Genomic DNA, 24,373 nt, shown 5'->3' with positions numbered 1-24,373 from the left:
TTCCGTTTTGCAGCAATTACTATTAGAATATAGCTTAAGTTTCATCATTATTCACAAATCTGTTTAAAACTGTGGGGGAAATAGCTTTTTGCAACAAGGCCCTGGTTGATATCTTATACTCTGCTGCCACCCGCTGGCCGTTTTTGTAGTAACTACCATTGCTTCACGCATTCTCTTTAGTTCTGAGGCTGCATCAAAGCCTTCTGTATGCTCTAGCATTTAAAAAAAAAAAAAACATATAAATGCGTTTTTGGGAGCAAATGAGTTAATGGCCACAACAACAACAAAAAATAGTATAATTGTACATTATTGAGTGAACTGGAAAATAAATATTGCCATGAAAATCTCATGGGCGGCAAAACAAACCCGTATTCATGGGGAAAGTTTTGTCATAAAACTATTTGAATTTCCCCAAAATGATGCTTTTGTTTTGTGTTTCAAATGCTTGACAAGAAGACCTTGAAAAACCGATCGCAAATTGAATTGCAATCGCAATATGGAGGGAAAAAAATGACAACGAGATCAATTTCCATCATCATTCAGCCCTAATGTCGAGTCATTCCGCTAATTCGCCGGCACGTCTGCGTCCCGCGTGTGATTTCTGCCAGGTGGCCTTGTACATTTGGGACAACGGCAAAGGACCTCATCTGACCGCCGTGCCCGAGCTGTGCACGGACCCCGAGGACTCCCCGCGGGCCCAGCTGTGCGCCACCGCGCTCGACCCCGAACCCCCCCACTGCGTGAGCGGTCCGCCTCATCCACAGCCACCACAAATTTCAGGAAACAAAACAAAAGAGGGACAGGATGGGCCGTTTTGCACCTTTGAGGCTTTTTGCTCTTTTCCAGTAACACAACCAAAAACGAGTGCATGAGCTTGTCAGGAGAGCACCGTTTTCTTTGTTTTTTTTGTTTTTTTTTCTCCGTTTAGTGCGGGCACTCCTGCTTCTTTGACAAGCCAATTCAGGAAAAAAATGAACTTTGAACTTTATGTGGCAATCCGTTCGTTTTAAGTTGAAGGATAATTCTTCATTAAAAAAAAAAAATAAAAAAAATTCTAGGGCAGTGCAGTTTTCTTTTTGGGAAACTGGAACATCAGTAGTTTGCATTTGTTTGATGCAGGAAACTGTAACGTCAATAGTTTTTATTATAAAAGTAAATATATGATATATTTTCTTTCTAGGAAAGTGCACCGTCAAAAAGTTTTTCTTTCTAGTAATGTTAAATTTCAGTATCTTATTTTCTTTTTGGAAAGTGCGATATTAATTGCGTAATTTTTAGGAAACTAACGTCAATAGTTTTGAGTTGAATACTTTTTAGTTTAAGATTTTTTAATACATTTTTTTAATGTGTAAAGAGCAATGTAATGTAACATAAACAGTATGTTTTCTTTTTTGGAAAGTGTCTCATAAATAATTAGATTTCTTTTGAGGAACGTGTTACATCAAAAGCTTGTTTTTCTTCTTCAGAAGTGCAGCACTGATGCCTACTTTTAATTTTGATTGCGCGTTTGCTCAACACAATTCAAACCGACAAGTCAATGGCATTTCAAGTAGAAAGCAACCAAGGCCAAACTTCACCTCTTTGTCCTTTTTTCCCCAAAAAGGCCGAGCCGGTAAATAAGGACAACGTCTTTGTTGCCGTGAAGACGTGCAAGAAGTTTCACAGTGAAAGAGGTGAGTGTCTTTTGCAAATAGTCAAGGTTGGCTCTTTTCTTTTTTTCGTTTTTGCAAGTTCTGCTTTTACGAAGCTAATAATGCTGACGTTTGATTGGCACTGTGGTAAGAGGTTTTATTTTCCAGCTGCAAATGTCAAATCATTTTTGCTTCCATTAAGCTCTAAATGTCATCCATTTTTCATTTTTGAGCTGTGGTTATTTATGAACGCGTTCTCACCCAATGAAATGCAGTTCCCGTCATCAAGAAGACTTGGGAGCGAGACGCCGACTATCTGGAGTACTACAGCGACCACGCCGATGCTGCAATACCCACCCTGGATTTGGGAGTCGCCAACACGGAGAGAGGTGAGCGCGCCGTCAGACGTGACATTTTCCGGCGCGCGCAGATTAAACGGAAAAGGTTCCATTCCTCACCTTCAGACTGAGACGTGAAATCTCATTGCGGTAACAAATGCAGTCAACAGCAGGAAACCAAAGACCTCCTCCAAGGCTAAACAATCAGAATTTGAATTAAAAAAATGAAATGAATGAAAAAAAATAATCCCACTGACATTCATGAATCACTTCCTAAATTCTTTAATACATGAAATATTCTCAAAAGACAAAATAATGTATGCAATGAAGTCAAAATTTGATAACTTAATTAAAATATTTTCTTTTTCGGAAAGTGAAACATCAATAATTAGTTGAATTTTTTAGTACAGAGTATAATTAATTGATTGTTTTCATTTTTTAGAAAGGAGCAACATTAATGCGTTTTATTTTCAGGAAGGTGTAACATTAATACTTATTTTTATTTTTAGGAAAGCAAAGCATCAATAGCTTATTTTGCATTTTGGAAAGTTTTCTTTTTAGGAATTTGCTTTTTTTTCTTTTTCGGGAAGTCCAGCATCAATTGCTTATTTTGAATTTTGGAAAGTTTTCTTTTTAGGGATTTCTTTTTTTTTTTTGGAGTGGGGGAGGAGGTTGCAGCATCAATATAAGCTATTGATGCTGCACTTTTTGCTTTTGGAAAATTTTCTATTTAGGAATTTTCTTTTTTTTCTTTTTCGGGAAGTCCAGCATCAATTGCTTATTTTGAATTTTGGAAAGTTTTCTTTTTAGGGATTTATTTTTTTTTTGGAGGGGGGGGAGGGGGTTGCAGCATCAATATAAGCTATTGATGCTGCACTTTTTGCTTTTGGAAAATTTTATTTTTAGGAATTTTCTTTTTTTTCTTTTTAGGGAAGTGCAACAATAATAGTGCGTTTTCTTTTACAATGCAGGCAAATGACACGGGCTTCGACACTTGTTAACTTTTTGCCATTGGCCACTAAAAATGAACGATGGGCTGCGAATGCCCTCCCGGGAAATTTACCAGTCTCAATTATTTACTCTGTTTTATTCATCCATCCATCCTTTCACTCGCCTTCTTATCGTAACACTGATTGATCTACGAGGATGGATGGAGAGATGTTAGAAATTTAACATCACAGCTGGATGAATATTTCATGTGTGTAATTTCATGTAGCCTGCAGTGGTTTTTACAAATTCAGAGGAGCACCTTCAGAACATCCTGGTTGTTCAAGGTGAGAGTTGTGTCTCCTCCGGAGGCCTCTGGCACCACTTTTTTTTTTGAGTCAACTTGTCCGAAAGGTCCCATTTTTGCTGAGTCACTCGGGTAAAGTCGCTGTGGCAGGATGTACACGAAGTCTCACAGTGTTCCCGGAAATTTCTCTCTCTCTCTCTCTTTCTCTCTCTCTCTCTCTTTTTGGCTTGCCTGAGGCGAGCGGCCACTCGGGGCCAAATTATTCCAGACAGTAGATCGCTATCGGCGACTAAAAGGCGGCCGAAGACCTTTGGTGTTGCACCTTAACGGGCTGATGCATGGCCCGTAGTCACTTTCAAGGGAGGAAAGCGAGCGGCGCAATCCGGCGCTTTCCATCCGTGACGCCGCGCAGGCATAACGAGCGGTCCGAGCCCATTTGCCGAGCTGCTCGTCAGACCACGACGGGCTGCAAACTGGGATGAGAGGAGACCCGCTCAACCGGGGTACACGCTCGCTCTTAAAGTTGGCTTGACTATTGGAAAAGTTCACTCCAAGCAAATTGGGAGCTGCTTGGGAAATGGTAATAAACAAGCAACACTTTGTAGACCTCCTCAGCACTTCATGCCGTTTGCAGAGTGAGAAAGCAAACAGGGGGAAAATGTATTCGAATGCGATTTCAGCATCCGTCCATCATGCCTGCGGATTCACATATTTGCATTTTTTTTTTTTACACAGTATTTTTTGCAATATTTATTTAGATTGTGTTAGGGCTGCTTGATTATGGAAAAAAATAATCATCATCATTATTTTGGCAATAATTGAAATCACGATTATTTATTTTTTTGTACGAAACGAAAAAAAGAAATAATTATATATATATATATATATATATATATATATATATATATATATATATGTATATATGTATATATGTATATGTGTATATATATGTATATGTGTATATGTGTATATATATGTATATATATATATATGTGTATATATGTATATGTGTATATATATGTATATATATATATATGTGTATGTATATAGATATAGATATATATATATAGATATATAGATATAGATATATATATATATATATATATAGATATATAGATATATATATATGTGTGTATATGTGTATATATATATGTATATATATATATATATATATATATATATGTGTGTATATATATGTATATATATATATATAAAAACAAATGCACATGGATACTGACATAATAATCGTGCAACACAACAAATCGATAGTGAAATTTATTGTCAGCATTTTCAATATATATATATATTTTTTGTGTCGATTTTATTATCATTCATTGTTACAGCCCTAATAAAGAGCACAGTATAGCCAATATGATGGTGTATGGTGCATTTGTTATGCATACCAATGCTTTCCATTGTGGTTTAAGAATTGTAATTTATTGCTAATTGATGTTTATTATATCCAATAAGAGAGGTTTTCTCCTTGGGAGTGGCAAAAAAAAAAAAATCTCACTCATACAGCAAAACATGTGAGATTAAAGCGGACGGACACGCAACATTACCTGCTGTCGCTTGCTTTTCTCCGCAACAACCTGCAGCGTTATGCTAATGACGCCCGGCAGTCACCAGCCATCAACGCGTCACCGCTCGGCTGTCGCTTTTTATTCATTTCGCCGTTTCTTTTTCTCTCGTCGGTCGGCATGCGTTCATGCGCCTGCGCGCGAAAGCGCGTCCGTGTCAAGCAGAGGTCACGAGATGTGAACCGAGTGGGATGATGGGCAGGTGGGAAGCGCTTTGATGCATAATTCAGCACCGTGGAAGCAAAACATCAGAGAAAATCAACCCCAAGTCTTGTTATGGATTTTCTCAAAATAATTTACCACATAAAATTTATTGCAGCACAAACTGCCGTTCTTTGCTTATCAGATTAAATGTAAATTTGTAAAATCAAGTGCAGAGTGTTAGTGTGGTGGTCTGTGGAGAATGTTGCTGCTGTTGTGACTTTCTGGTGAAATCAAGCATCCCGGGTAGCGTTTTGTGCGGCGCCGGCATTTTAATGACAGCCACCGGCAGCCGCCTGAACACGGAAGCGACCGCTCGTCTTGCCAGCGCTCCCGAACGTCGCTCAAAGCCACGAGAAAACCGGCTCGGCAGCTTTTGAGCGGATCCCCCTAAAAATACAAAAGCCACAAGATTTAGATTTTTATTCCTGTCAGCGGTTCAAGGTGTCCGTTCTTATTCTGTATTCAGATGCCAGCTAACACACAAAACAACACCTTGGCTGCCACAGAAATAACCCAGTCAGGCGTTTTTTTTTTTTCTGTGTGAGACACTTGCCACCGGGGATTTTCCGCTCAACCCTGATGACGATGAGGGTGGCGTGCAAGGACTCCTAGTTCCGATTTGGTCCTAAACAGGTTCTGAACTGGTTCTCACTTGGCCCTAATTCCTTTCATTGTCCTAAACCCAGGTCTCACTTGGTTGTTACCTGTTCCTGTTCCTGTTCACTTGGTCCTTGCTCGGCTTTTTACTGGTTCCCACTTGACTTGTTAGTCTTCAAATCTTTTTTACTTTGTCCTTTCCGTGTCGTCAACTTTGTCTGCCTAAGTTGCTACTCAACTGTACAAGTGAGAACACTTGTACATTTTCTGTTCCCAATCTGATTCTCACTTGGCCCTACATTGGTTGCCACTTGGTACTAAACTGGTTCTTACCTTTTCCTGGACTGATTCTAAATTGGTCCTTGCTTGGCCCTTGACTGGTTCTCACTGTCCTTACTAAAACTGTCGATGACTTGGTTCTAAATGTGTTCTTAACTTGGCACTCATCTGATTCTTGGTCTTGACCTGTTTAACTGATTTTCTCCCAAAAATGAATGAAAACGTTCGATTTTAAAAATGGCCATGGTCCCAAAAACTTATTTTTACCTTTTTTAAAATGTTTTTTTTTAATGCTAGAGCATACAAAAGGCTTTGATGCAGCCTCTGACCTGAAGAGGTCGCTTAAAGCAATGGCAGTATTACAAAAAACGGCCAGCATTTGGCAGCAGAGTATAAGAGACCAGCCAGAGCCATGTTGCAAAAAGCTCTTTTCTGCACTGTTTTCAACAGACGACCTTGGCTATATTCTAATGCTAATTGCTGCTAAATGGAAACAGATACAAATATACTTTTTTTTTCGATAAAAGAAGACATTCTAATCTTTCTTTTGGTAGGTTCCATGCTTTTATAGCAAAATCCAGTAAAACAGCCGGGAGCGAAGGGGGTTGCTTCAGGGAAAATGGTTCAACCGGGTCTTGCTTGGCCTTTACTTATTCCTAACCAGGTTATCATTTGGTTCCTAGACGGATTCCCACTGAGTCCGAAATGCATCTTCACTTGGCTCTAAACCGCTTCTTACTTTTTCCGCACTTCAACTGGTTATTTATTGGTCTGCAACAGGTCCTCACTTGATCCTCACTTGGTGTAAACGTGTTCTCACTTGGTCCTTACTTTGCCCTTGAACTAGTTCTCGCTGTATCGCGCAGCAGGTAACACACAGAAACCACCTTGGGTGCCGCGTAAATAATCTATTGCGGCCTCTTTGGGCTTGTATTTGGTGTGTTGCTTGCCTGGGGGTCTTTCCCGTCTGCGCCCGGCCCGGATGACGACTACGGCGCCGTGCTTGTACTTCACAATTCTGCCTTTTGTGCTCTGCCGCCGGCCGCCATGTTCGACACAAACATTTTCCTGCTCGGCGTGCCGCACCTGTCGAAGTTTGATGACACTAGCCGGTCCTGACCAGCAATCTTCATGTTGCAGTGGAAATTCGGAGGTCCGACACACAACTCGGTCCGTCCTCGCTTGGTTCTAAACTGTTCATCTAATCTTAAAACCATTTTCACTTCTAAACAGATTCCCACTTGGGTTTGACTTGGTCCTTGCCCGTTTCTTACTTGCTCCTCACTTGTCATTCTACACTTCTGGCTTGCTCCTAAACAAGTTCTCACTTTGTCCTTTCACAATATATTTTTATTTATTTATATGAATTTGTTTCACTGGTTCTCCTTTTGTCTCTTAAATGTCTTCTCTTTTGGTTCTTACCTGCTCCTAAAATGCTTGTCATGTCTTGAATTGGAACTCGCTTGGCCCTCCTTCGTTGTCATGTGGTCCATCCTTGGTTCTAAACTGGTTCATTTTTGGTTCTCACGCGGTTACTCAACTGCTTCTCACCTAAACGTGTTCTCATTTGGCTATCATGAACTCCTCATCCATTCATCCGTGGTATGTCGCACTTTGCACCATTTAGAGGCCTGAATGTTTTGTTTCTCGTGGATATTTCTCTATCCGTTCCTAATACAATGACGAGCGACTCCATTAACGGGACCATATAACTAATATGCGCTTAAATAGATATTTATTTCTATAGCGGGCTCATTCTTTAGTGCGGCGGCTCTCAAATGGAGGTACGTGAAGGCACTCCAGGGGGTACTTAAGATTTTTAAAAGTATATGTAAATATTTTCATGAAATTAATTTTATATTCAGTAGGCTATTCAATTTCAGTATCCTAAAAAAACAGCATCTTCCCCACAGCAGAATGGTTTGTTTGTTTTGTCATATGCCACCTAGAATCCCCTGTCAATCACACACTTTATTTAAAATGTAGTTTATTATTTCGTTTTGAGAACAGAGCTTTACTATGATCCCAAAAGATGACGCTTTATGTTGATAATAATCTGTATGTGCACAAATCTTTATTTACAATAAATGTATTTATTTATTTATATTATATATATATATATATATATATAATTTATTTTATTTTCAAATAGTTGAAGAGACCGCCTAAATACAAATAGAGTTCCAAAGTTTAATAATTTTAATTAGAATTTTTCTTCAATTAGAAATGAGGTTTGGGGGTAGTTGACAAAAAAAAAAAAAACATTTGACAGGGGGTACGTCACTGAAAAAAGGTGGGAAACCACTGCTTTAGTGCAAACTGCATTGACGATGCCACTGCAGCCATTTCCGAATTAAAGACAATCGACGCGACGCCGTTTGTGTTTGCAGGCCACTGCGGGAAAACGTTCGCCATCCTCAAAAGATTCGTCAGCGGCGACGTTCCCGACACGGAGTGGCTCCTCATCGTGGACGACGACACGCTGATCAGGTTGTGCGACGATGGCCCCCCACAAGCCATCATCGTAATCGGATTCATACACTTTGGCAGATGTTAAACTTCATGCGCAACATATCGAGAGAAGAAGAAAAAAAAAAAGCTCTTAAAAGTCCACCTGGCTTCACTTTATTTTCCTCAAGTTGCTTCTTCATGTGGAATGATGGTGACGCGCAATTCAGCCTGAGGGACTGCACTTATTACAACACCTATATGTGTGTGTGTGTGTGTGGGGCCCATACACACGTGTTTTATTTATTATTATTATTATTATTTTTTATTTATTGAGTTTAGGTTTGAATTGGGTTAGGCTAAGGGATGGGGGTAGGCAATCATTTTTGATGGTTTTGGTTAGAGGAAAGGGCGAGGAAATACATGATGTCAACGAGATGGCCCCACAAAGATAGTAAAACCAACCTGTGTGTGTGTGCGTGCTTTTCAGCCTCCCCCGCTTGCGATCCTTGCTCAGCTGCTACCGGCCGTCGGAAGCCGTGTACCTGGGCGAGCGCTACGGCTACGGCCTCAGCCAGGGAGGCTACAGCTACATCACGGGAGGCGGCGGGTGAGCGTTAGCGCCAGGCAGACGTAACGCCCGCCGCATGGATCGCCCAAAGCCCCTTATCTGCCTTTTCAAGATAAACCGCTTCCGTTGGCCTCAAAAGCGGCGCTTAGCCAGCGGGAATTTTCCGTTTGCGGGCAAAGCTTTTTGCTTTCCAGTGCAGATTTAAGATGTGAGCGAGTGCGTAGCTACCATCGCACTCCAGTTAGGCCGCTAATCGGAAACATTCAGCAGAAGCCGCTACATGCTGTCGGAGAGAATTTTTACGTTGAATTTAAGACGGGACAATTTGTCCCCGTAGGAAATAAACGGCTTCATGTTGGGTTCTCATAATACCAAAATTCAAATCATGGATTCACACAGATGACAAATGTTTATTTTTTCTCTCTCTCTATATATATATATATATATATATATATATATATATATTAGGGATGTCAGGCAATTAACATTTTTTATCGTAATTGATCACATGACTTCAATAGTTTAATTAATCGCACATTTTTTATCTGTTCTAAATGTACAATAATTTTTTTTTTTTAGAAGTTTCATACTCTTGTTAAAATAAAAGTGTAAAAAATGTTAAACTAATTGAAAGATGGCTGCATACTTTAGTCACTGATACAGTATATTTATAAAATTAAGTTTAAATTAAAAAGATGTACTGTACTGAAAAAAAGGAGGGTAATATTGATTTGTGTTGAGGTCATTTTTTCTCCCACTAGATGGCATAATTGCATTTGTAAGACATTGGTGACAGCGCAGTGCATTTTTCTTTTCATATTAAGAGCTATCTAATCTTTAATATGAAGTCACTTGTGAAATTCTGCGCATTTCATAAATTGTAAAATACAACTTGACCCCAGTTTCCACAAAAATATGCATTATTATTCAATTTTATTACTGCTAAATGTTGATGTGGACGTGTTTGCTGCGTTGCGACTGGAATTCCTCCGGTACAGGATTTCCAAGTAAGGGGCAGGCATTAATCGAGTGTTAAATAAAATTAGTGGTGTTAAAAACTTTAAATTAACTCAAAATGAACGCACTAATTTTGGCACCCGTAATATAGTTCTATACTGGAGTGACTAATAAATATGTCGAAGCCTGCGTGCTCCACCTATTTTAACCCGAATGTGTGTGCGTGTGTGTGCGTGCAGAATGGTGTTCAGCAGGGAGGCAGTGGAGCGACTCCTGCAAAGCGGCTGCAAATGTTACAGCGACGACGCTCCGGACGACATGGTGCTGGGAATGTGCCTCAACGCGCTCGGCATTCCCGCCACCCACAGTCCGCTTTTCCATCAGGTGACCGTCCGCCCGCCACTCAGTCCCGGCCCACTCCGTAATCGCCGGACGGGGATTTTGATGGCAACTCAAAAGTGGCGAATGAATTCTCATCAATATACTGCGTTTAATGCAAATCTATTTATGGCTGCAGACTACGCATACAAAATACATTTACTAGCACTATAGGAAAGTTTCATTCTTGTTTTAATTGAATTGTTTAATATTTTTTACATTATTTAATTTCATTTAACTTAACATAAAATGTATTCATTGAATTTTTTTTTATTACTATTATTATTTTTATTGCACGTTACATGTTATTTTTTTGTACAAATCATAACATTTTGTATGAATGAAAACATTTTATATTGGATAGTATTCAAAAACTTTTAAGATGTATAATATTTATTTTCATAAATCTATTTAATTATTATTTATTTTTATTAAACTTCCAACGATGTTTTCTAATGAATTTATTGCAACAGTACTTTTTGTCATCCCAATCCGCGATCTTCAACGCGCTTCTGTGCACTTTCTCGGTGGCAGCTTTCTGGATTTTGTGATTTATTCTAACGCGAGCCCGTTTGCTCCCTTTCAGGCTCGGCCGGAGGACTACTCGGCGGACTTGCTTGCTCACCAGGTGCCCATTTCGTTCCACAAACACTGGAACATCGACCCCGTGGTCGTTTTTAACAAATGGCTGGGGGACGCTCGCCATAAAACCTCCGCTGGACTCCAGAACAATAAAAGCGGCAAGACGGAGCTGTGAAATGAAAACCCTGACTGGATGTCGTGAGTGTGTTGCACATCTTGTTCAAGTTCATGTTCATGACGCTTGAGCTTGCATGTTATGTATGATGATTTCGATATATATCGCTGGCCTTAGGTTAAAACCTTGTATCTCCAAAATGGTCACTTTTCGGGAGACCCCAAAACAGCCCAACCATTAACTTTGCATCGCCAAGCCATTTTTCACACTTTGAATTGGTCAATAATTGGTACAAATGACACTCGGACCAAAAGTGTCGATTTCACGATTTACTGTCACGGTCACAGAAAACAACAAAATTGTGTTTGGGGCATCAACGATGTTTGATGTCAAGTGCATCCACCGCAAATCACATCAGTTTTCCAAAGAATCGGAAATTTGCCTAAATTGTGACTTGCGAGGTTTCGTCCCGACGCCAGCGAGAAATATTATGGATGACGATCTCTGTCGATTCACAAGATACCACTCATGCTGTAAAATCTATTTTGAGATAAATGTGTACATTTTTTAACATTGTCCTTTTCGATAAGGATGGACAAGCATCGGTATCGCTATTGGGCTGATACCGGCCTTATTTTAAGGTATCGGGTACTCGTACTCAGTCGATCATCATCTGCGTCAGAATGTTTTGTAAAAAGGGTGTCAGGCAATTCTTTTTTTTTTTTTTTTTAATCGTAATTAATCACATGACTTCAATAGTTAACTCACGATTAATCACACATTTTATATCTGTTCTACATGTACAATAAAATATTTTTTTCCCTAAGTTTTCATACTCTTGTTTACATAAAAGTGGAAAAAAATGTTAAACTAATAGAAATATGGCTGCATCTTTTAGTCATTTCATCATAATTCATCAAATTGAGTTAAAATTAAAATTACTGCACTGTAAAAAAGGAGTGTGATATTGACACCCTTTTTAATCATGTGGCTTTAAAATGTCAAAGTTATTGACTTCTTTGTTTGTCCACAAGCACACTTGGTGGTTGTTGTTGTTGTTGAGGGACGACACAGCTGGAAATGAAAGCAGTCGATCTGGCAGTTGACGATCGCATGGCAACTCCAGCTCGCAGGCAAGAGACAAACAAAAGACGCGGGGACTCGCCAGGCATCACAATAAAAGGAAGGCATTACTTGCCGGGTTCATTAGTGCTCACTCAGCTGGGGAAAAAAAAAAAAAAGCAGCCCGAGCGCAAATGTGTAAAGCAAATTGCAGCAGGGAGGGCTTAAGAGGTGCATTTTAACGAGGCGCAAATTACTTCTTTTTGATTACTGCAGAAATAAAACACGAGTCGCGAGAAGCTCAAGTGTGGTTATTACTTTACACTTCTTCGTCTTGCCTGCATGCTTGCAAGATGGAGAAAAAAAAACAAACATTTCAGAAACTTATAGATTCCAAAAGAAAATTCAGGTTGGGTCAAGTCTTGCAAAAAGCTTGACGGAAATAAATTCAGTCGTCCACAATGTTGGATCCACAATGTTGGATCCACAAGAGACACAGTCAAGTCTTTTTGTTCTTTTTCTTTTTTTCTCATTTCTGAGCTGCTATCATTAATTCATCTGATAAGACCGGCAGACGCTGCTGTGCTCAAATGGAGGCTTTTCTCCTCTTCCAAAGTATTTTACATTTAATACAGAACGTGTCACGACGGGGTCAGGGACTGAAGCAAGGCTTAGGCAAAGAAAGGTTTCAAACCAACAGTAGGCTTTCAGAACAGGGTATTTTTTTATTTTATTTTTTTTAAAAAGGAGAGCAATGATGATGTCAAATCGAATGAACAATACTGACCTCTCCTTAGAAGGAAAAAAAAACAAAAAAAACAGGGTATCAAGCCAGGGTTCGAATTTCAAGCTTTCGGATTTGAGGCCAGTTAAGGCTTTCAAATAATGATTCAGGTTTCAAAGTCTGGTATCAAGCCCGGCTTTGGGTTTCAAGGCGAGGCTGCATGTTGTGCAAACTAGTTTTGTTCTACTGTTAATTATTAAACAAAAAAACAAACGCACGCCAAAAGGAATAATCAAACTTGTTTTTTTTTCCCCTCCTGGTGAAAGCAATGACTGGCAAAATATGGATTGCCGTTGGACATCATTTTTCCTGTGCAAGGATCCCGATCGTTGCGTTTGTAATGTATTTTGTTGATTGCGATTGGACTCGTATTAAAAAGAAATAAAATACAATCAAAAGTCCAGGACAGGAAAATGTGTGAGATTTATAACGGTTGGCTGAAGTGTGGCGAGGCAAACGGATGTAAACACAAAAAAGGTCAATACTTCCCCTTTCACTTAATGGCTTTGCGGATATCGCGGCAATTCATCATTTCAAACCTGCACGCACTAATACCGGAACAAATTGATTGACCTTCGCATAATGAGATGCGTGCGGCGCACAAACGCACGTCGCCAATTAGTGACGGATGCGGAGGCTTTCAAGGCAGTCAATCAATAAACTAACAAGCGGGATTGGAAATGATTTCTGGCGCGCGACGCGATGTCCGTTCATGATGATTTTCATCACATTTGATCGCCGTCGCCCGTCTTAACCAACACCGATCTTTATTAACGGGCGGCTTTACGTGGATTGCGCTTTCAACCGGAAACAGGAAAAATCGTGACGTCACATGTTAGCGGAGCTCTCCTGTCACCGCTGCAAAATGGCGGCGGCAGTTTACAGCAATTTTGCCTTTTCTGCTTCTCGGCACCTTCGCGAGTCGTGACATTAAGATAGCCATCGTGCCGAGTTGATATGTTGAATTTGTTGGAAAGACAATCTCGCCAATATTGGAGTTTTCAGCCATTAACTGGTGGCCCCTCGGTGGCGAGGCTGCGAGTGTTTGGTTTCTGTCTTGAAGCATTTCAGACAGCCGAGACGCCCTGATGAGCGGCGGCGCGAGTGTTGGAACGCGGCCAGCAGCGGCCGCGAAAACGGCGCTGATGTGTCAAACCCGGAAGTCGGTGGCAGAGAAGCGGCACGGTCAATTCAATTCCTTTGTTTTTCTTGTATATTGACGACAATTTCAGGTTGAAATACTGCATTAATGTGAGACACAAGTTCAGAATCTCAGCATTTATTTCATTATATTTACTTAAACAACCAAGGATAGAACATATTATCTAAAAAAAAACATTTATTATTATTTTTTTTTAATTGATTTGTTTGTTTGTTTTTTTTAAAAAAAGGAGAGCAATGATGATGTCAAATCGAATGAACAATACTGAGCTCTCCTGAGAAAAAAAAAGAAGAACATATTATCTTTTGACCCCACCCACTTTTGAGTGAGTGAGCAAAAGCATTGGAACATGAATTTAAAAGTAAATAACATTTACGTTCTACGTTCGTTTTACCACCATTTTAATGATTTTTGTATTTTTTTTTAATTGCTCCTTGTTAGGTCGCAGGAATGCACATTTTATATTGAAGGCAGAAGATCAGGGTAAGATAGTCAAGGTTGGGGTTTTCAGTAAGGGTTAAGATATCAATTTAAGGTTCTAGCCAGGGTTCGTGTTACTAATTAAGATTTCAAGTGTGGGTAAAGGTTTTCAAAATAGGGTTTGAAGCCAAATTAGGGTTTGAGGTCAGGTTTGTGGGTTCAAAGTCGAGTTATAAACCAAGCTCGGGTTTTGTCGTTTGTTTCTGGGTTCATGTCTGAAAAGAAGGGTTAGGGGTTCAAAGTGGGGATTGAAGTAAAGTACAGATTTTCATGTTGAATTTCAAAACAAATTTGGGTTTGAAATTAAGACTGAGTTCTTGTTTGAAGGTTTGTTTAGGGATCCATGTTTCTTTGTCCCTTTTAAATCGTCCGTGTTTCCGTCCACCATTTTGTGTTTGTGCCGCCTTCGATTCAGATGATGTTATAAGATTTCCCCTCCACTATCGCATGTTCTCATCTTGTCATTTTTTCCGCTCATCTTTGCCGCCGCGTGTGCTTTATTTGCTCCGAGTTGCGCTGCTGATCCAGTCAAGATAAACGAGCGTTATTTATTTATTTTTTTTTAGATTTTTGTTCTTTCCCTCCTGAGCGAGATTAGTCAGGTGGGGGACGACGAATGGAGGCCGCGCACATTTTCGGCGGGACGGATGGCGCTTTTAAGCGCATCCTCGCTAATGATCAGGATGCGCTGCTGCACTCGCAGACGATTCGTGCGTCATCATTCCCACACAATTTCTGTTGAAAATGCACTTTGTCTAGTTATTAATATTCAGGTTCCTCGAGCAGCTTCCATCAAGTGTGGTCGTCGTTGGCCAGAGAAAAAACAAAACACTCACAACGCTGGCTTAACTTGATGATGTCTCCTTTTCTAATCCTATTTTGTTCTGGCATTAAGCAGGACTCGAGTGTCTTTCTGCTTTCGATGGACTCCGTGTCTGCCCCAAGCCCGTTTGACTTGTTAATAGTCTTGAGACGCTTGCACCCGAGCGACCTTTTCTCCTTCGCAGATAATGATCACGGGCGCCGGCTCCTCCAGCGTCACCCCGAGGCCACTTGTTTTGCCTCCTGCATAAAAGCCACCCAAATGAGGCCAGGGCTCAACTGAAGTAAGATTTCATTTTTAACGCTCCACTTAGCACAATCTCAATGCTGTCTTTTTTTTTTTTTTTTTACCGCAACTTTCTTTCTGAATGCTTTTCTCTTCTTGTTGTCTTTCAGGGTAATGATTTGAGCCGATTCCCCAAATGTGCGGGCGTGTAAAAGGTCCCCGACTCCAGTCGAGCGGAGCCCAAAGTCAGCTTTGGCGTTTGCTCCGAAAATCGTCAGGATGATTGAAGCCTCCTGCCATGTTGGTGCCCCCCCCCCCCCCCTGCAGGCACAAGGTGACATCTTTACACCTCCCCCGACGACGCATGCAAATTACAGGCAGACTGCGTCACTAAATCAAGAGGTGCGGCGCGGTGTCATTTGAAACGCGGCAAACAACGTTGTTCGCAAGTTGCTTTCAAGTGCTCGCTTGTGTGCTCACATGTCTCCTGCTATCCATTTTGACAACATTAACAACCGCTCAACGAAAGGGATGGAGAGGGAGAGAAGAGAGAGTGGGGGGAGGGAGAGAGAGGGAGAGAGAGGGAGAGAGAGGGAGAGAGGGAGAGAGAGGGAGAGAGGGAGAGAGGGGGAGGGAGAGGGAGAGGGAGGGAGAGGGAGAGGGAGAGGGAGAGAGGGAGAGAGAGAGGGAGAGGGAGAGAGAGAGAGACTAGTGTCACATCACGACGTCGATGCTAACTTCCTGTTAGCTGCTAGGCTACGCTAGCCGCTAGGCTACCCTATGTTTTAAAAACAAAGCATGTTTTGTATTTAAATACACCGCGGATGTAATTCATATCGTCGTGCGTTTAGTTTTACAGTTTACTCCAACTGGGGTGTCATTAAGTAACTTAAAGGACCCTTTGGGAACAACAGAAGAATCAGAATTACATACAAGTTGTTCTATCCTGGTGTTGATAGCAAGAGAAAGACTGGAGTCTTATTGCATAATTTAGTTGCAAGATCTCCTCTTGGGGCTCGCATGTGGGGGTGCACCTGCTGCCCCACCACTCGTCATCGCTGCTGTCACGTGCGTGCGTGCGTGCGTGTGTGTGTGTGTGTGCGCGCGCAGTTGACAAAGCAATTTGGCAGAAACCTGGATGGAGCTCGTGGGCACGCTATCATCTTAAATCAGCTCAGTGTTCACTCTCATTGCCAAAACTCTTGTTGACTTGAGAGGAGTCACCAGAAACAGTATTTTTAAAAAAATAATAATAATTAAAAAGCCTCTGCACACTTGTTTTTCTTTCTTTAAAAAAAACAACAACAAAAACAAATCATCGTCGTTTTCTTTCTTGCAATCTAAAATCTTTGTCAATTTTATCTTTTTTAACACCCTAAATCCAAGCTGATTCACTTTTCAAGGTGTTGGTCCTGTGGCGCCATCTGCTGGGCTAATTAATATATTTTTGCTTTTTGGTGGGTGTCTGAGTTGTGGTTGTGTCAAAGCATTTCAGAATTGTATGAGAAAAAAAAGTGCTGTTGCTGTAAAATGTCATGTAATGATTATTAAAAAAAATGTTTTTTTTTAAAGATTCAAGAGTATGGTGAATTTCAGACAGCTGACATCATCTTTGTAGGACTGCATAATTAATGGTCTTTTTTTTGTTGTTGCTCTGATTAAGTACAGTGAAGCTTTATTTGTAATTCGATGCGCAACAATTAATCTTCAACTAATCGATTGTGAAAACAAAAAATCGATTCATATTTTTGATAAACAATTAATCATTTAGAGACCTTGTTACGCTTAAATCCTCGGAATTTCAGCCTCTCAACAGTAAATATTCTTCAGATTGAAAGCAGACTGATAGCTAGTTTGCAATTGTTATGCTTTTTTACTAATAATAATAATTAGGAAAATACAATAAAAGAAACACATGAAAAATAAATCATGGGGAACAAAATGTTTAATTTGACATATCTGGAAAAGAGTGCCAAGACGTGACATGTATCTTTGTTTTTTCAAAATAAGACATTTGCAAATGTTTCCTTTTACTTTGGAAAACAATAATCAACATGTTTTGCATTTTTTTGAAACTGAATCTTCATTTATGACAATTGACATGATGTCATGTTTTTAAATAAAGGAATGGAAATGAAAAAAAAAAAAATACAATTAATCCAAAATAACGATGTAATAAATTTCATTTGAGTTGTTGTTAAACTTTGATGTGCATCACATTTTAATGTAAGCATTACTGACGTTGCTTTTTAATGTTATTTTGGACGTCTCCCGTCATTTTCTTGTTTTTTGGGGGAACGAAGTGGCCTGTGGTACGATGACTTGAGTCGTTCGCTTGAGGCAGCAGCACCTCTTCCACATTTTGTTCATTATTTAGGAGAACCCGATATGATGGGCTGGCAAGCGAGCCAGTGGGCGGAACCAGAACGCCACAAACGGGCCCGATGGAGACCCGAAGTGGAGCAGAAGAGGACCTTTTTTTTTTTTGCTGGGGACTCTCCAAGCCTGAAAAGGATTTCAAATGACAACACCGGCTGCATCGGGAGGTAATTTTCAAATTCTTTATTTTCTTCTTCTTTATTTTCTTCTTCTTTGTGTCCTTTTGCTTGCTTGCCTCCCGTTTTGTCGTCGGACAAAAAGGTCAAGTGCACTTTTTATATCATGGAATATTTTCAAATATGCAAAATGAGTAACAGTATTGTGATGATTTGATATTTCCTGAGATTAGTAAAAAAGTACAGTATGTGAATGAGTGTAATGCTATTTTTCAAATGATGCCATTTCTTTTTTGCAAGCGTGAGTATTATAAGCAACACAATTAACTTTCCTGGTTACAAATAACATTGCTACTCGTGGATTATTAGAAATAAAAACTGAATATAATAATGAATGATATTTATAATGATATGTCCGACTTTTTATATTCTTGAATATTGCTATTGTTGTCCACTTTGCTGCTCTCTTACCAAAAAGTCCCTATTGTGGAAATGTGCTATTATTGCATTATTTATTTTTTTATTCTCTCTATATTTGTAGTATTCTTTTTTACATTGTATGCTATTCTAAACGAGTTTTACTCAAATACTGTCGTTGGTTACCGTGGCAACAGTGATAACAACAAACTATCGCTTTGCTTCCTTATTGCCGAGGTCAACTGTTACTTCCTTGTTCATTTTTTTCGTAGTGCGAACTAAAGCTGCCGTAATATTAGTCATTCTTCACCGAGGATAAAGAATGTATGCTTGGGCATTTTCGGCCCCTGTTGATGTTCTCCTTTAGCTTGTCTGTGGTGTTTCCAAGTGACATGAGTTGAGCGCCTCTGTTGCAATATTTTTGCGCTGGCGAACAACATCTCCCCCCCCCCCCCCCCCCCGCGTACGCACGCACACACACACATTTGTGCACTTGTTGTGTAGTCCACACACACACTCAGGAGTCAAACTAACATGAGGGAGGCCTGATGTCTATCAATTATTCATCATGTGCAAATGCAAAAGCGTCTCGCCATGGAAACGGCGTCGGTTTGACTCCCCCCGAATAACCTGCTGGTCTCACTCTGGATTCCCGCCCGCCCGCCAGCACGCATTTCGCTTTTCAAATGGAAAAATAAACTCAGGTATGAGACAGTGTTATGTTGTCAGTGGTTTGTAAAAGAAGAAGAAATATGTTATTGTGACTCGAAGCGGCAAATGTTTGGAGTCGATGCTTATCTTCACTTTGGGAAGAAAAAAACACAAGAAATAATCTTTCATGATTGAAAAAATAAATAAATCCAACCTACTTGTGGCATTGTTGTCATACATGCATTGACCACTAGAGGGGGCACTGTTACTGTCAATTTTCTGCACATTTCTTTTTTGACACAAGGTAGCTTCTGTCCTGCAACCCTCCCCCCCCCCCCCTTAGAAAAATATGAACAAATGCACAACACTTCAGTTAAATCAGTTTTAAGATATTTTATGGTTAAAATGATTAGTTCTTAAAGCCAACATCCAGTTTGATTTCTGATGTAATTGACCATAGATATTCTATATGTCATATCAAATGCTACTGAATAAATTCTTCACAAATAGATAACATTGTATTTGAATATGAATGTCATTTTAGTATTACTCTTATTTGAGTAACAGGGTTGTAAATCCGTGCTAATGTTATGTAATGTTCAAATATAAAAAAAAATGTGAATGAGTGAGAACTTAACGAGGGTTTCCACGGGTCGTTAGAAAAAAAAAAAGCATTAAAGGTTATGAAATGGATTTTGCTCAAATGAATACCCGAGATGGCATTAAAAAAAACATTAAATGCCATGTCCAGAGGCATTACAAATTTACATCACCAAACACCAAACTTTCTGGCCTTACTTGAGAGAGATAAATGTAGAATTGAGAAACTTTACAGAATAATAACTGCTATTTTAAATATTCCAGCATACAATTTATCCAAAGGAAAAACATTCTAACAAAATCATACCCCAAAAAATTGACTTTTCATTTTAATGTAAACTCGTCTTGACTCATTCACTCCCAGCCATTTCCCCCCGAAGCAACCCCCTTCGCTCCCAGCTCTTTTACTTTATTTTGACAGATTTTGCAAGGCCCACAGAATATTCTGTTCCATTGCTAAAAAACATGGAACCTACCAAAAACAAAGATTAGAGTATATTTCTATCCGTTTCAGTTTTACGGCAAATAGCATTAGAATATCGCTAAGTTTCATCATTATTCACAAATCTGTTTAAAACAGTGGGGGGGGAGAGCTTTTTTTGCAACATGGCCCTGGTTGATTTCTTATAATCTGCTGCCACCTGCTGGCCGTTTTTGTAATAACCACCATTGCTTTGAGTGACTTCTTCAGTTCAGAGGCTGCATCAAAGCCCTCCGTATGCTCTAGCAAAAAACAAACAAACGTAAAAACATATAAATACGTCTTTGGGGCATGGTGATTTTTAAAATAGACCATATTTCTACGTTTTTGGGAGCAAATGATTTTGTGCATTTTTTTTTCACATTTAAATATGCTTTGACAAACTCGTGAGCGCTGTTGCTTTGTGACGGTAACAACGAAAGAACCACGAAAACCCCAAAATGTTGATTGGCGGAAAGGGGGCTCGTTTTTGTGCACGTGATCAATTGTGGGACTGCGTCACATGACAAGACGAATGCGTGACTTCATTCCCGTGTGACAATTCCTTCAAAAGAAGCCAAAACACATTTGAGAGGGAGCACTTGTTGTAAGGCTGCTTGTTCCATGTTGTCACTGTGAAAACAGAAATACGCCTTCACACACATATTGACACACACACACACACACATTGGGACACGCACACACACACACACAGAGAAGAGTGGCCGTTTGTATTGCTAAATGGTGATGTAGGTCAGATGAGGGGGAAAGTGGTTGATGTTGGGAGAAGGTGCGAGCAGCCTCCACCGAGTTGACCAAAGCAAAAGCATTTGACTTCTTATTTTATTTTTTTTTATTTTGAGTTGACACTCCAAACGTCATCCACTTGCTTTGACTTTTTGATTTCTACTTCAGTTTTGGCCCATTTTATTCATACGTTTTTATTCAACCCCGCCTTCAATTTTTCCTTATTTTTATCCACACATCAATTTGTAGGCGTTCTTTTCTTTCTTTCATTTTATTTATTTATTTATTTTTAACTTGCGTAGCGCTTTTCTACCTGCAAGGTACTCAAAGTGCTTTAACACTAAAAAAAAAATCATCATTTATACATCTAGTATAAATAATTAATACAATCATATTGATATTAATATATATAATAATAATATATTTTTTTGGGGGGGGGGGTTCACTTGGTTTGCTTGCATAGTCATTTTATTTATTATATTTTCGTTTAAATGCTATCCTTTTTATTATGACGTGGGCCATCTGTCTTCATTTTGGCGTCTGTGTTTGGCATCTTGTTGGCTATTAAACACGTCTTCGGCGTGAGGGGGGGGGGGGGGCGTGCACGATTCCAGCAGTCAAATAGCGCAAGACAAATACAGGATATGTATTCAGGAATGCCTGCTGGGCACGCGCGCACGCACGCGCGCACGCACTAGGCGGGGATGTTTCTCTCCTTCTCTGTCCCGCCCTCATTTTTTTTTTTTTTTAGCCATGACTTTCTTTTCTCGCCTTTTGGCCCCGAAAAGAGGAGGGGCCGTCCAAGTAATTTAAAACCTCTTTTTCTTTTTTCTTTTTGTGACTGTAACGAGCTCAACTGTCCTGACAAGTGTTGAGGTTCGCACACATGAGCGGGCAGAGCGACAGCAGGCGAGCAGAAAGACAGACGACAACTTCAAGTGCAGGAAGAGAAGAAGAAGAAGAAGAAGAAGAAGAAGAAGAGGAGGAGGAAGGGAAGATCACTTTTCTCACATGGAAGAATGATGGAAGTGAGCCGGGGCTCGCCGCCTGCCAACATGAGCTCCGAGGCCGAGCCGGTGCCGGTGCCGGTGCCGGTGCCGGCGGGGACGGGGACAGAGCGTCCGCAGGATGAGGCTGTCCCGGCCGTCTCGGGTCGTGTTGCCAGCTTGGATGTTTTCCCGCCGCGGGACTTTAGAGGGAAGTTTAAAAAGATGCGGCACAAGAAGAGGCCCACCATCCTTGAAAGTAGGTCCAGTCCACATTCGTTCAGTCATTTGGGGTCATTCCACAATTGGAGGCAACATTTTTCAAAAATAAAATAAATTGTATATATATATTTTTTTATTACGTTTTCAGGAAAAATGGCTAATAAATCCTTATAACGTAATACATGTTTTTTTCTTACATATTTAAAGAGGAGAGCGGCAATATAAAGCTTGAAACCTCCTTTTGAAGAATGCTCTCGCTGCTCGTTGCGTTGTCACCTGCCAGCGTGCGTCGCTCGTATCTCAAGTTTTTGTATTGTATTGAAAGTCGAACCCAAAAAAATGGCTCATATCTCACAAAAAAACAAAACAAATCTGGTGCACTTGTATCTCAAGGTGCCAAAATACAAATTTGATTGATTTCAGAGTTTACAAATTCACGCTAATGCTATCTGTGTTAGCTGCTATGCTAAGTGGTCACTGCTAGCTTTCTAATAAAAATAAACAAATGCGTATTTTTCTCTGCAATTAGCTGGCCAAAAGTCCAGGTTGTAGCCCCGCCTCTTATCCGCTGGGATTGGCTCCAGCTCACCTGTGACCATGGTGAGGACTCAACTCAACTTTATTTATAAAGACAAGTAGGACAGAAAAGGGATCAATGACAGTTTGACTTTTTTTTGGGAGGGGGGGCGGATCAAAATAAAGAAATATCCTTGCGCAGGGTGAGAGAAAGTCGCTTGTCATCTCTGCTGAGTCACGTCACTCACTTTTCTTTCTCTTCTACACGTTGAATTCAAAACGTTTTGGTCAAAACGTGGTCACGTGTGCGCTCGGCGAAAATGTCCTCCGATTGTGGAATGACCCGTCCGGTATTTGACAAGCCGAGGTCCCAAGATGTAAAGGGGCCCCTGGGGGCCCAGGGGGAGTACGTAGCGCTGAGATAGTGGACACATAGCTGGCATTCCTCACCTTCATCAGTGCTTGATAATGCTCTTAATAACGTCTTCGTGTGTGGGGGCGGGGGGGGGGGGGGGGGGTCTTGGGCTGCACAGGTTTACATTTCTCTGGATGGCCCTCAGCGGACACAACATTAGGTACGCCTGCGTTGTCCAGCCAGATGTCAAAACATGGTCCGTTTTGACTGACATCTTCTTTTGTCCTGGTCTCTCGAAGCAGTTGACATTCGTTTTTGTCCTTCGTCTCACTTGTGACGTTTCTTCGATTCAGATGGAACGAAGCACGTTTCTCAGGATGACGTAAAAGTCGTCGTGCAAGTGCTTGTTGATGAGACGATGTCAGCGTTTGCGCTGATCTGTCTTTTGGCTAATGAGCTGTTTTCATCCTCTTTGTGATTTTCTTGCAAGGAAACAATCTAACTGGCAGTGAATGCTGGGAAAATATGCTCTTTGGGGACCATGATTCAATTTTATTTTTTTAAGTAGTACAAATCTATTGCAGCAGAAGTTAAGAGCCTTGTTTTTGTCCAAGTGCGCTCTTTAACTGCACCTTTCATTCCATGTTGCCTTATTCAACACCAAATTGCATAAGCAGGTAAAAGCAGCCCTTCCTTGAGGCCATTTGTCTGATTTACATTACAAACATTTGAACTTCATGTGTTTCAAATGTTGCCCCCCCCCCTTCTTAATCAAACAACCTGTTTCTAGTCATAACATGTCATTGTTTATGTACTAACTGCAAATGAGGAAACATGAAGTGTGGCTTCCGTTTTTGCATAACAGATGAGTATTATTGAAGTCTTATGGATGACATAAGTGGTCACGCAAGGAACTCAGAATCAAAAGAATATCAAATCAACTTTATCCATTGAAATGAATTGAAATTCCATTAATCCGTTCCAATCCCTGAAAAAAAAACCTTTTTGTAAATTTTCTGTAAAAAAAATAAATAAAAATAGCACTCTATAGAATAGCACTGCAAAAAATACTCATTAATAATTAAAAAGAATGCAAGGAAATGAACTATTATTCCTTAATTGCTAAAAAGAAATATGCTGTACTTGCTGAACTTTATTTGCTTCACTGTTTTGCCCCATATTTTCATGGACAGAGAATATTATTGATTTATTTTAACTTGTGTTCTGGCCTTTATCAACTTCTTCTGCTTCAGTGTAATGAAAAAAAAAAAATTGAATTAATTTAATTCGAACATGTGCATCAGTTGCACATGATTACAATGTGTTAAATTCAATCAGGCTACCACATTTTAATCAAGTGTACATGATCAAATGAAGTACTTTCCACTCAGACGGTTTCGTCAAATTGACAACACTTAGACTTTACTTGAATAATAATAATGAGCAAAGTTATTTTAGTGAACGAAAACTAAAA

At 40.0% G+C, this 24,373-nt stretch overlaps 2 protein-coding genes across 4 annotated transcripts in view; both read left to right on the top strand.

Annotated features, from left to right (window-relative positions):
• The window catches only part of b3glcta (beta 3-glucosyltransferase a), a 57,583-nt gene extending 45,843 nt beyond the window's left edge, over positions 1 to 11,740 (top strand). For all 3 annotated transcript variants that reach the window (XM_077566026.1, XM_077566025.1, XM_077566024.1), the window contains 7 exons: positions 609 to 740; positions 1,604 to 1,673; positions 1,907 to 2,020; positions 8,254 to 8,353; positions 8,802 to 8,921; positions 10,079 to 10,223; positions 10,804 to 11,740. In XM_077566026.1, the coding sequence (XP_077422152.1) occupies positions 609 to 740; positions 1,604 to 1,673; positions 1,907 to 2,020; positions 8,254 to 8,353; positions 8,802 to 8,921; positions 10,079 to 10,223; positions 10,804 to 10,974 (852 nt within the window). In that variant the 3' untranslated portion in view covers positions 10,975 to 11,740. The remainder of the gene's footprint in view (positions 1 to 608; positions 741 to 1,603; positions 1,674 to 1,906; positions 2,021 to 8,253; positions 8,354 to 8,801; positions 8,922 to 10,078; positions 10,224 to 10,803) is intronic.
• Positions 11,741 to 21,589: 9,849 nt separating this feature from the next.
• Positions 21,590 to 24,373, top strand: part of frya (furry homolog a (Drosophila)) — a 66,880-nt gene continuing 64,096 nt past the window's right edge. Inside the window, exon 1 of the mRNA XM_077566022.1 lies at positions 21,590 to 22,065. Coding sequence (XP_077422148.1) covers positions 21,840 to 22,065 — 226 coding nt within the window. The 5' untranslated portion in view covers positions 21,590 to 21,839. The remainder of the gene's footprint in view (positions 22,066 to 24,373) is intronic.

This window comes from Vanacampus margaritifer, chromosome 5 (assembly GCF_051991255.1).
Source record: "Vanacampus margaritifer isolate UIUO_Vmar chromosome 5, RoL_Vmar_1.0, whole genome shotgun sequence".
Taxonomy (NCBI): Eukaryota; Metazoa; Chordata; class Actinopteri; order Syngnathiformes; family Syngnathidae; genus Vanacampus; species Vanacampus margaritifer.
Note: the sequence above shows the minus strand (reverse complement) of the source record. Positions and strands in the feature narration are given on the sequence as shown.